This window comes from Mus caroli, chromosome 1, assembly GCF_900094665.2.
Source record: "Mus caroli chromosome 1, CAROLI_EIJ_v1.1, whole genome shotgun sequence".
Classification (NCBI taxonomy): Eukaryota; Metazoa; Chordata; class Mammalia; order Rodentia; family Muridae; genus Mus; species Mus caroli.
The window spans coordinates 60,433,707-60,445,760 of record NC_034570.1 but is presented as its reverse complement, the minus strand read 5'-3'; the positions used below and the strand labels follow the sequence as shown (position 1 = coordinate 60,445,760).

General features: G+C 39.0%; 1 protein-coding gene across 9 annotated transcripts in view; it reads right to left on the bottom strand.

The window, feature by feature from the left end:
- Positions 1–12,054, bottom strand: part of Unc80 (unc-80 homolog, NALCN channel complex subunit) — a 196,319-nt gene that overhangs the window by 78,531 nt on the left and 105,734 nt on the right. For 6 of the 9 annotated variants that reach the window (XM_021162282.2, XM_029478005.1, XM_029478013.1 and 3 more), the window contains 3 exons: positions 9,952–10,117; positions 4,968–5,171; positions 3,135–3,235 (listed from right to left, as the gene is read on the bottom strand). In XM_021162282.2, the coding sequence (XP_021017941.1) occupies positions 3,135–3,235; positions 4,968–5,171; positions 9,952–10,117 (471 nt within the window). The remainder of the gene's footprint in view (positions 1–3,134; positions 3,236–4,967; positions 5,172–9,951; positions 10,118–12,054) is intronic. The other 3 variants (XM_021162288.2, XM_029478023.1, XM_021162296.2) reach the window with 1 other exon arrangement.

The window sequence follows — 12,054 nt, the reverse complement described above, 5'->3', positions numbered from 1 at the left end:
TACTATATAGAGACTATCCATAAGTTCTGTGACTCTAGAGAACCCTGACTAATACAAACTATATCTCCTGAGATTTCCCATTAGGATTCTAGAAGTGCTCTTGGCTGATTTAAAGGATATAGTTATTTTAAGATAGAAATGATGGGCCCTGAATTTGCAACTGAAATTTGCAAATTGAAGTTGCAATTCTGGTGCCCAAATTTAGGGCCTTGTACGTGCAAAACACATACATTTTCATCCCTGAGCTACCTCTCTTCACCCCAGGTTTGTGGTTTGTGCCTATTTGGCGGTGCTAGGGTTAGAACTCTGGAAACTGTGCATGTTTAGGCAAGTGCTCTATCACTGAGCCATGCCCCCAGACCCCAAGTTAACAACTTAAACATGTTTTAAATTTTATTTTATTTTAGGTATTAGAGTGTTTTGTCTGTATGTCTATATGTGTACCACATGCATGGCCAGTGTCTGTGGAGACCTGAAAACAGTGTTGAATTTCCTGGAACTGGAGTTCTGGATGTTTGTTACCTGAGTTTGGGCTCTAGGAACTGAACCCAGGTACACAACTTTTAAGATAACCCCCCTTAAAGAAGAATACAGAGAGAAGGCTTCTGTCACATAAGAAACTAAATTGTGAAGGAGTCTGCACCATCCTGGATGAGACCACAATGCGCATACTGCAGAGGAGGCCAACTGAACTGACCAGGCAGAGCTGCCTTAAGATCAACAGGGCTCGTTTATTCTCAGGCATAGATGAAACCAACAGTTGTCTATATACACCTGTCAAACTCAGTCAACAATATCTAAGCCTGCAAGGTTTTCAACAAATGTGAATGGTGCCTTGGTAGAATGCCAAACATATCTTGAGGTTTCCTGGGCATCTTCAGATAGTCTGCTTTATTCTGTAGCATGAAGCAGGTATAAATGAGAACTCTAAAGGTTTTTTTTTTTTTTTCATTATTCTGAATCTGGTGATCAGGAGAAACATAAAGAAAGCCTTACAAGTGTACACACACACATACACACACACACGAGCATATCACTAAACTTTGTTTCAGATAATTTTCATATGTAAGTTCTGATGTCAGCAACAACTGGTTTAGCAACCTATTATCTATAACTTTAAAATACTGCCACTAATATTCCTTTACTAGGTATATTTCTAAGATGATGCCTAGGGATATATACAATCTAGTATTTATGCTCTGTGAAAGCCCCTCCCATTGAATGTGAGTTAGAATAACAACTTTCTTCTCACCCATAGTATGTGGCGAACGTGTTGGAATGGCCCCTCCCTGACTACATTGCATATGACGATGATTTATCTCTTCTCAGCTGATTCTTTAATGAAGCTGTTTGTCATGATTCAAGGTTTCACATGGTAAAGAAATAAGAGCAGCTTCTGGTTTAACATGATGGCTTAGTGTGTAGGAATATGAGAACATGACCTTGAAATCCTCAGAATTCACAGAGGAGCTGGGTGTGATTGAATGTGCATATAACCCCAGCACTGGGAAGGTAGAGACAGGTGAATCCTGAGAGCTGGCTGACTTAGCTGGAATGTGTTAGCTTGAGGCTAAAGGTGAGACCTTCCTTTAAAGGAATACTATGGAAAGTGATAAAGGAACACAACCAACCTCCTCCTTTGGCTGCTGCATGCATGGTCTGCACATGCTCCAAGCTCATTGACCAAGCCACCAAAGGGACTATGTTGCAGCAGACAAGCAAAAGACCTGCGGTAAAGCTGTACCCCTAAGTATCAGACAAACAGAAGAAAGTGACATCCCAACCCTGTTATAGATAGCTCCTTCTTGAATGGTATGAACACCTCTGTTGGGAAAAATAAAAGGTGACTTGCTCTGTAAAGAAAGGATCAGAGAGTGTTCCTCTTTCTCCACATCCTCACCAGCATCTGCTGTCACCTGAATTTTTGATCCTAGCTATTCTGACTGATGTGAGGTGGAATCTCAGGGTTGTTTTGATTTGCATTTCCCTGATGATTAAGGATGTTGGACATTTTTTCAAGTGCTTCTCAGCACTCCTCAGTTGAGAATTCTTTGTTTAGCTCTGTACCCCATTTTTTAATGGGGTTATTTGAATTTCTGGAGTTCAGCTTCTTGAGCTCTTTGTATCTATTGGATATTAGTTCCCTATCAGATTTAGGATTGGTAAAAATTCTTTCCCAGTCTGTTGGTGGCCTTTTTGTCTTATTGACAGTATCTTTTGCTCTACAGAAGCTTTGCAATTTTATGAGGTCCCATTTGTCGATTCTTGATCTTATAGCACAGGCCATCGCTCCAGGGCAAAGAAGTGAGAGTGGGTGGGTAGGGGGGACAGGGCTGGGGAGGGGGAGTCACAGATGTGGCTAAGCAGGGGACTTTCAGGATAGCATTTAAAATGTAAATGAAAAAAAATACCTAATAAAAATAATAAAAAAAAGGATCAGAGAGAAGGTAGACACTGAGTGTCTACAAAGCCACTCCTTTCTAGGTATTTGCTGACTGGATAATAAAGAAGCCACCCAGAAAGCAGATGACAAAAAGAATAGATATTGACAATTTCACTGCTCTGGGAAATAAATACTGGAATTTATTTTGTAATCTGCCAGAGGACAGAGTGAATCCTTGCTGTAGAATAGGATCCTGTGAAGCCTCTAAAAATTTCTAAGTTAAGAAAATTTGTTTTAGAGCAGTTTTAGTTACAACTTGAGCCAAAAGTATAGATAGTTCCCCAGCACATCTTATATGCATACACGTACAGCTTTGTCTACTATCAACTCCCTGCACCACGGAGATTCAGCTATTCCAATCAGCTAACACTGACATATCATCAATAAAGCCCATAGTTAATAGCAGGTGTCTCCTTGGGGGTGCCCACCCTATGGGTTTCTACAACACTCATAATGACATTCTGCATCCCTGTGCCCCTGTAATTTTTCCTCTGCCATGTCCATGGAAAGATAGGAGTATATTAAGGAACAGGACCAAGAGGAGTACCAAAAGGTTCACATAGCTGAGATATTCTTTCAGTGTATGAGGAGAGAGCACATTCCATTTTCATATCCACTTTAAGGCTTTGCTCCAAGAATCTTCCCCTAGTGGTGAAAAGAATTTGTTTTAGAGATTTTGAAGGACACTTACGTGAAGCCACGACATGTTTCTGTGATAGTTTTCCTCTGTGCCAGCATTGCTCAGTCCCTCAGGCTCAATGCTGGGTTCACTTGCACTCCAAGGACTTCCTTCTTTAAAAAAGAACACCAAGAAAGAGTTCAATGCTCAGTTTCCCTGAAAGGCATGCCAGTATGGTGTCATTGTCCATGCTTTTGAATCCAAGGGCAGACTCTACCATGGCCCAGCTGGTTACAGGGCACAGGAGTTTTTTGGAAGGAGATTAATAAGAGCCATTCTCTTAATCACCACCTGAACTAACAAGTCCAGAAACAATGGCGATCTCTGCTAAGGTGGCTTCCATGTTAAGACATGAGAGCAGAGAGGAAACAAGTGTGAAGTCCTTGAGGGGAGCCACTTACATATTCAGTGTGCCCACATCCATTCCAGATTGCCCAGGTGTCACAGATGTGGCTAAGCAGGGACACAGACTGACCTGTACTGATGTCGCAGGGTGATAAAATAATGCCTCCATTGGGTTGTGACTGCACCTGTACTACTGTTGTGCACAACAGGCTTGGCTTTGGGGGCCTTTTCAGTTCTGTGAGGGGGCCTTGGAGGGATTAATGTTATTTGAAATCAACAATAGCCAATTGTGAGCAAGCCTTGTGTCCTCTTTATGGGAGGTGTAAAGGAAATCTCACCATTTAGTTTACTACCCACAGAGCCTTGCCGTCAAATCTAAAAGCCTCAAGGATTGTTTAAGTAGTAACATGGTATCTCTAGTATGATTACTTTGACTTGACTAGTGAGGCTATGTTGATGAATTCAGATAATTCTGAACACTGATGGTTATAATGTTCGTCCTACAACAACAGAAATCACCCCCCCCATTATCTCCTCGAAAAAGTAAGATGAATCTTAACCAATGCATAAATTAGCTATTTTTAAAGGCGAGGGTGGGTGGATGTAGAAGCATTTTCTATTTTAAACTTTCCTTGATTAGATACTCAGCTTCCATTTGACAGACTTTATCGATCATTTATCCACACTTACTGCCGCCTTGAAAGTGGAGAATGAACAGCGTGGAGAATGTGCTTGAACTTGTACTAAAAACTTGTACAGGCAGCCTGTGAGCTCTACAGTTATCATACTTAGTCCTTTCCTTGTCTATTAAGATGTCCATATACTGGACAACCACATGTAAGATCTGGAGCTTCTTCATTGCCTGCAGTTGTCACCTATGGCGTTAGTGCTTTGATTGTATTTATAGCTCATCCTTGTACACTTAACATTTTACAGAACAATGAACAACTATTCCTGCCGGATGGTGGATGAGAACACATCCTTAAAAGTAGGAGACATACTGAAGACCTCTAGAAATCAGGTCTAAAGATCCACTCCTTCCTGGAGTTTTTACTGTGAAATGAAGACTATAACATCAAAGTCCTTGACATTTGACTTTGAAGGTCCTAATGGGTACAATAGCTACAAGAACCCAGAGTTCTAAAGCTCTCTGTTGCCTACATATTTTTTCGTTCTCTAACGAACACTTTCTATGCCCAAGGCTCAAAGTGTGGTTCCTGAGGCAGCAGCAGCAGCAGCTTCACAGAGAAGCTTAGTTAAGATGGAGAGTCTCAGATTCCCGCATCATCTGCTGAATTAGAGTTTGCACTTGGACAGGACTTTCGGGCGCCATGTGCACCTGCTCAAAAGCAGAGTGGGGCTCTCTAGAGAGTGCGTTGTCTTAACTATGGCTCTGCTCTTACTCTAGCCACATGGAATGAGATGGACTTGACTATTCCAGGACTTGAGTCCTGGCTTCCTACCCCCCACGTCCCTGCACACCCCACTCTTCTATGTTACCTAGGTCAGTGACAGTGTCCCTGCTCTGGGACAGCTGCAGCTCCTCAGCCTCAGACTCTGAGTCCTGCCGTGATAACTTGCTGCTCTTTAAGCTGCCGACTCGGCGAATGCTGGACAAGGAACCCCCCTTCTTCACCTGGAAACTGCGGGTTCCTTTAATCTGGAGCAGTCGAGAACCTCCTATCCTGATCTTCCTGCTGGGAACTGTATTAAAAGAATAAAATAGGGCTTCCCCCGCTTAGTTTTTCCCCAGCCAGTTTAGATCCACACTCTTTCCAATTTGTCTCTGATTGGCCAACTCAGCTTGACTGAGCTGCATTTCTGGGCGGAGACCTTGCTGCCAGCCCTCAGTCACCAGGTGTGGACAAGCTTGAGACCAGGGTGATCAGGCAAGGCTGGTGCAGAATCTTCTTGGGCAAAGGACACATTTGGCTGGGAATGATCTGCTCTCACTCTGGCCCAGGGTTCACAAGCATGAGTGTCTTTACACAGCACCATCACCAAGATCTGCTTGCAGATTGTAATTGCATTCTTATTTGGTTCAATAGACCCACACATTACTGTTTTTGTTTTCCCAATGAAAGAGGACTTAGAGAGTTCTGAAACTGTAATGGGAACCCTTTTCTTTGGAGTAACTATTGATGTATAAACACATAGAAGCACACCTTTCTGACAGACAGCAGTAGGGTATATTCTGCTCCTTAGCAAATTCATTAAGAATTTTTTTCCTCAGAAGAATGGAGAGAGAGAGAGAGAGAGAGAGAGAGAGAGAGAGAGAGAGAGAGAGAGAGAGAGACTGTGTGTGATTGTGAGCGCACATGCATGCATGTGCACACACCTATTTGATGTACTTCTATTTTCAATCATTTAGGGATTTCATAGCATCCTCTTCTCAACCAAAGGGCTAATGATATAGGAGCATAAATGGCACAAACCCCATGCTTTCTTATAGTGTATACATAACAAGGGAGGCATGCATTATTCATGCTCAGTATTCTGGAAGAAACAATCACCAGGGTGGGAACAAAGTAGTAAAATAAACATGTTTAAAATTTGTAAATTCTCACTTTATAAAAATCAAAAGCACAATGATTTTTTCAGGTAATATATGCATTTTTCCCTTTTTTCCAGGCTTTAATAGTGTCAATATTCATTTGCTACCAGTAGCATAAACCATTAGAAGAATGGGGCTAGCTTTATATATCTAAGATTTGAACAATATTTTCTATTCATTATTTAAATCAAGCTATGACTGTATTTTGAAATCAGGAAGTTTGTATTTTAGGTTTGGTTTCTCCCACAACAAAATGACTATATGAGACAATAATAAAACCCGAGTTCTTTAAAATGTGAGTTAAGTGTACACTTGAAACGTATTGAACAGTAGAGAGCTATACAAAGAGCATTATGTTGTGGTTTAATTGTAACACAAGATTCACCAAACTGTATTTTTCAATATTATTTCTAGGCTTAATTTAGACTTTATGGTCAATTATTTTTAATGACCATTACTGCAATCTCATGGGTATTGAGAAATGAAGAGTAGATTACAGTGATAATTCTTAGATTTTTAAAATAGAGGCACATACTAATGCCTTTTGCCAGAGTTTATGACACTTTTAGGCTACAAATGGGACTAAATAACTTCAAGTTAGTGGGATCTGAAGGAGACTTAATTTTGAGAATTCGTTCTAAGATAAAAGATAATTGGAGACCTCCTGCAGCCCTGAAAAATTAGGGTTCAGAATTATGACATCAATTAGTTAAAAGGGACACAGTGATGAGAATACAGCCTTAACGTCATTTGTGAAATATGTCATCTGAGACTATATGCTACTGAATTTGAGCCTTTGTCTTCATGACAATAAGAAACTAGATTAAAAATGAAGCAGACTCATTAGAATTGGATACTACATCTCCCTTTGCACATTGTAACCATCAGCAACTCCTGCTGCCTCTATGCTTTAAAACATCACAAGAGTTCAAAGTCCTTCTACCTTTTCTCTGGTCCATGCAACTACCTCTAACTGTTCCTTCCTCCCAGCTTCTACATGTCTAGTCACATACAAGGACCAACAACCTCTAACACATTTAAAATCAAATGCTAGAATTAAAATTTTAAGCATATTGACTAGACTCTCTCTGCCCCTTCCTCGCCTTTCTGATCTCTCTCCTTCAACTCCTCCCAAACTCATTCTCTAATAACTCTGTTGATCCTTTTGTCCTCATTCAAATGCTCCAAGATTATTCTTCATGAACTACGGGTTCACAGTTGCTCCTATTTGGAACTCTCTGTCTTCAGCCTTCGGTATTACTGAGGTGCCCAATGAAAGTCTCTCAATGTAATCCCCATTATTAGAATCTTCCCTCACCATATAGCTTTCTATTCCAGATCACTGACACTGCCTTAATTAGTTTTACTTTCCATTACATATCTTGAAAGTCTGGCATTTCATGTTATTAACTGATGACAATTGCAATCTTATGAACAGAAATATCCATGGGGATACGGTCTTATTATTGGCCACCTTCTGGGAACTTGTAACAGCTCCTGGCATAGAGCAGGTGCTCAGTAGCAGGATGCTGAGTGAGGGGATGCTTTTGTATTTTGTATTACTAGTTTTAGTTTGTCTTTGTGACAGGAGTAAAAGTATTTCATAGATTCTGCTTAGAGATATTGGGCTGATATTTTCAGTTCTTAAGGATAAAGTTCATGTTCATTTTCTTCAGTAGAACCTACTTGTTCTTAAGTTCTTTATTTCAGGAGCTGAGATTTTTTTTCTTCTATAAAAAACAATGGTATGACATTAAAAATAGTAATTACAGTTAGCAATGTCTCATTGTCACATTTTCATATTGGCTATAGTAGCTGATATGTTTTTCAAACAGCTTAGAAGATATTTAAAATCTTTAGGGATACTTTTGCCAACTAATTAAGAGCATTTTATAGTTATATTCTCATATTATTCACAGTTTTAGCTTTCTGTTGTTTATTTATGAGATAGCATATATATATATATATATATATGCTGTATGATAAAAATCACTAGGTGAGATTTTGAACAGTAAAGACAATTATATAACTGGGAGTGAAGTTGACATGTTCATAAAATTAAGCAAATAATTTACATTTAAAGATGATTTAGAATTACTTGACTTAAGATTAACTGGGCAAGTATTTTCAATTTTTATTCAATCCTATAAATAATAATTATGGTAATAAGTTTGACTGGCTAAAGATTGCTTTCCAAATTAAAGTGTTGTTGGTACATGTTTATAAATGGAAGTTACCTTCATTGGATATAGTAAATATTTGAAATCACATTGATTTGATACTTCTTTGTATCTATAAATTCCTCTACTCTCTATTCTTTTTAACATGGCTCAATCCATTCATCCAGATATGATGATATAATGATATTTGTACTTAAAATGTGGCAACATTCTGATGTTGAAATATTCAAACTTTTCTCATTGCATCTCCTTTCTTATGAGAATTGAAATATTTCCCGTTTTCCCTACGTAGCACTATTGCATTTATTAGTTGCCTAAGGTCATCAAATATGCACTCATTCATTGTCTATAGGACACTGGAAAACATGCCAATGTACACAATCAACTTTTTGAAGAGATGTACAGATCGATTTAAATGTAAAATTCTTTGTGAAAATCATTGAAGGGCAACAAAATTTAGAAAATATAAAAGCAAGATAGTGAAGTTACATTTTAGAAGATCCTTAAATGACTTACTTTAAAGTAATGTTTTTCAGCTCCAGCTAGGATTTTCTGTGTTGATTTCTGATCTAGTTGTTCATAATGTAGGAAGACGAGGATGGCAATGGTAACGTACCATGTTCCTCCACTTGCTTCGTACATTCATTCTAAGCTTCACTCGGACTGTCCTAACTGAGGCTCTAACAACACAGTGAGAAGCTGGCCATTTGACTGACTAGAAAAGCACTGGGGTTTTAAAGGTAAGTCACGCAGACAAGATCATACAGGGCCAAGCCATAGGGTACCCATCTTCATAGGCTCTCCCCCTTTTTCTTCACAGTTTGATGTATGTGAAATTGAATTTAGAATTCCTAGTGCCAAGTGGCAGCTGAAATATGACTGTTCTTGCTTTCATCTGTGACCATGTAAGCAGAAGAAGCAATACATGCACACTACCTCCTAGCACCAAGGCCAAGCGGTGGTGAGGGGTGGGCAAGTGGTCAGGGTGTAAGCTTGACAGCCCTGAAGAGCAATCAAGGAGCACTAGCTTCACATGCTTCCTAACTTACTGTTTCCATAACTCACATAGACAGCTCTACTTTGCTATTGTTGATATTCTGTTTTGTTAAATTTACTATCTCTCATTATGTAGATTATATATGTACTAATCTTCGATCCATTTCTGAACTGACATGTCATTCATTAACATTCTGATGCTATAGAAGACGTTTTCCTATAGAAAAACATGGACATTGACAACTCTGAATTGAAAAGTAATTAAGAATTTTGGACTATAAGTTAAAAAGCTTTAACCAGTATATTTTAGTCATACTGTTTTTAGTTGCACAAAAAGAATATATAAGAATAATATTGACTATATACATTTATTTTAATGTCCCAAAGTCCTCTTTTAATTAAAAAATAAAACGCAAGCAAAGTGATAAGGGATTGCTGCAGAATAGTTGAATTTGGGTGTTTTCCCTTCCTTTTTAGTTAATAAAATAATGGGTCATCACAAAGCTGATGGCATCTCACATTCAATGTGGTTAAAGGAGAATCAGTGAGCTGGCACTGTAGCCCACGGCATTCTGGCTGACAATTTCAACTTCTAACTAGTGATGTCTCCTACTTCACTGGATGTGAAAAGCCCACAGTGTCAGCTCTATGTGGGGCCAAGAATTTGGGCATACAGGTTTTGTAGTTTAAGCCCCAGATCACATATATCCTGTGAGAAATTCATAAACAGGAAGTGACCCTTGAGTCTCCCTACCTTTCTTCTCTTCAGCACCTGCGTCCGATTTGATGGTGTGGCTGCTGCTGTGCAGAGAATCTTTTGAGTCTTCATTTTCATCCAGAACTCCTGCAAAGCTTATCTTCCTCTCATATCTGTGCCGGTCCAATTCAGGGTCCAGACGAAGCCTGCAGCTTTCCAAGTCCTGAAATGTCATAGAAAAGCATACAAGTGCTGCGATGTCCTGAGACATGAAAACTAATTTCTCTCTCTCTCTCTCTCTCTCTCTCTCTCTCTTCTCTCTCTTTCCTTCCCTCCCTCTCTCCCTCTATCCCTCCCCTTCCTTTCTCCCTCCTCCCTAACTCCCTTCCTTCCTNCCTCCCTCCCTCCCTCCCTCCCTCCTTCCTTCCTTCCTTCCTTCCTTCCTTCCTTCCTTCCTTTCTTCTTTCCTTCTTTCCTTTTTTCCTTTGTTTGACTGAATCTTGCTCTAAAGCCAGAAAGCTGATCTCATGGTCCTCCTGCCTCTACCCTCAGTTTCCTAAGTGCTACCATGATGGACTGGGGGTATCATGTTCTATCTACTGCACTGCTATTGTGGCAAACTGCTATTCATTCAGAATCACATGCAATTACATATAAAATATTCTTATTGTTTATTTTAAACTGTGGTCTTAAAACGTTTTCTTGAATAGGAAAGTAAGTATTCCCTAACTGACCGCTTCTCATCATGTTTTATTATCCAACAACACAGAACTTTGAACTGACTTCTTCACCCTCTAACTCTTGGTCCAATGTTTGGGAGGCATCTTTGGCATTTACATGTTAATTATATAGTCACACATTGAGTATGAACATGTTAGGTACAAGGACATAAATAAGAAATGATTACTTCTCTGAGGAACTCGGAATACTAAGGTGAAAAATGAGCAAACAGAAATAATGAATTCTAAGTGTAGGAGTTAGATATCAGGCTTCAAGACAATAGTGATAGAATAATGATCCCCAAGTGATATCTAAACCCTAAATCCCCAGAGCCTGAGAATATGTTGTTTTACACTGCAACATGAACTTTGGAGGTAAAATTAAAGCTAAGAACTTTATGATTATCTCAATCCATTAGGAAGTGAACCAAATTTAATTACATGTGTTCTCAGAAGTGGAGGGCCTCTCCCTGGCTGCAGACAGAGGAAGCTTTAATACAATATTCAATATTGCCTCTGAAGATGGAAGAAGGGTGTAGTAGTTTCTAGAAGGTAGGAAAAACAAGAAGGAGGCATGTAGATTCTTCCTCTACCACAGAAAGATCACCAATATCTTGAATTTAGTCTAGGAATACTTGTTTTATTTTGACTGTAAGAAATGGAAGATAATGTCTGCACTGTTGAAAACAGGTATACTTGCTGTAGTGAATAGAGGGTAACATTCAAGGTAACCTTGAATGGACTTTCTTAGCACCCAAGTATAGGAAAACCTAAACCTATGTGAGCCAGAGCCACTATGGGGGATTTTGTATTAGGAAAATTCATTACTCTTGTTTATAGGGAAGTCAGGACAAGAAGGGGAAATCCCAGGACTTCTCAGCTCTGCACATAGTACTACAGGTAGCTAAGGAATATGGAGAACAGGAGAATAGTCTTCCCTGGGGAAGAACACACACCAGTGGGTTATCCAATACCAAAGGGTCAATCCCAAAAACAAACATACAAGAAATATATAGACTGGGCAAGTTGGACTTATGTATTTAGGAATATATGTATACAAATACATACGTATATGTATATAAATATGTATATATGCATACATATATGTAAATTTAATATAGATACCTTGCCATAACAACAATTATTGAAAAAAAATAGATTATGAATTTTAAAAAGAACAAGAGAGTTTTATGTGAGAACTTGGAAGGAAGAAGAGAAGGGAGTAATGATGTAAATATGTTATTGTCTCAAAAAGGAAAGAATAAAAATACACAAGCCTATGTTTAACAGTGAGAGTGTTTGTGTCATGAACAGGTTTCAGAAACCTAGTTCAAGGTGAAGAAGACAATCTTCAACAAAATTATAGAAGAAAACTTCCCAAATCTAAAGAAAGAGATGCCCATGAACATACAAGAAGCCTACAGAACTCCAAATAGACTGG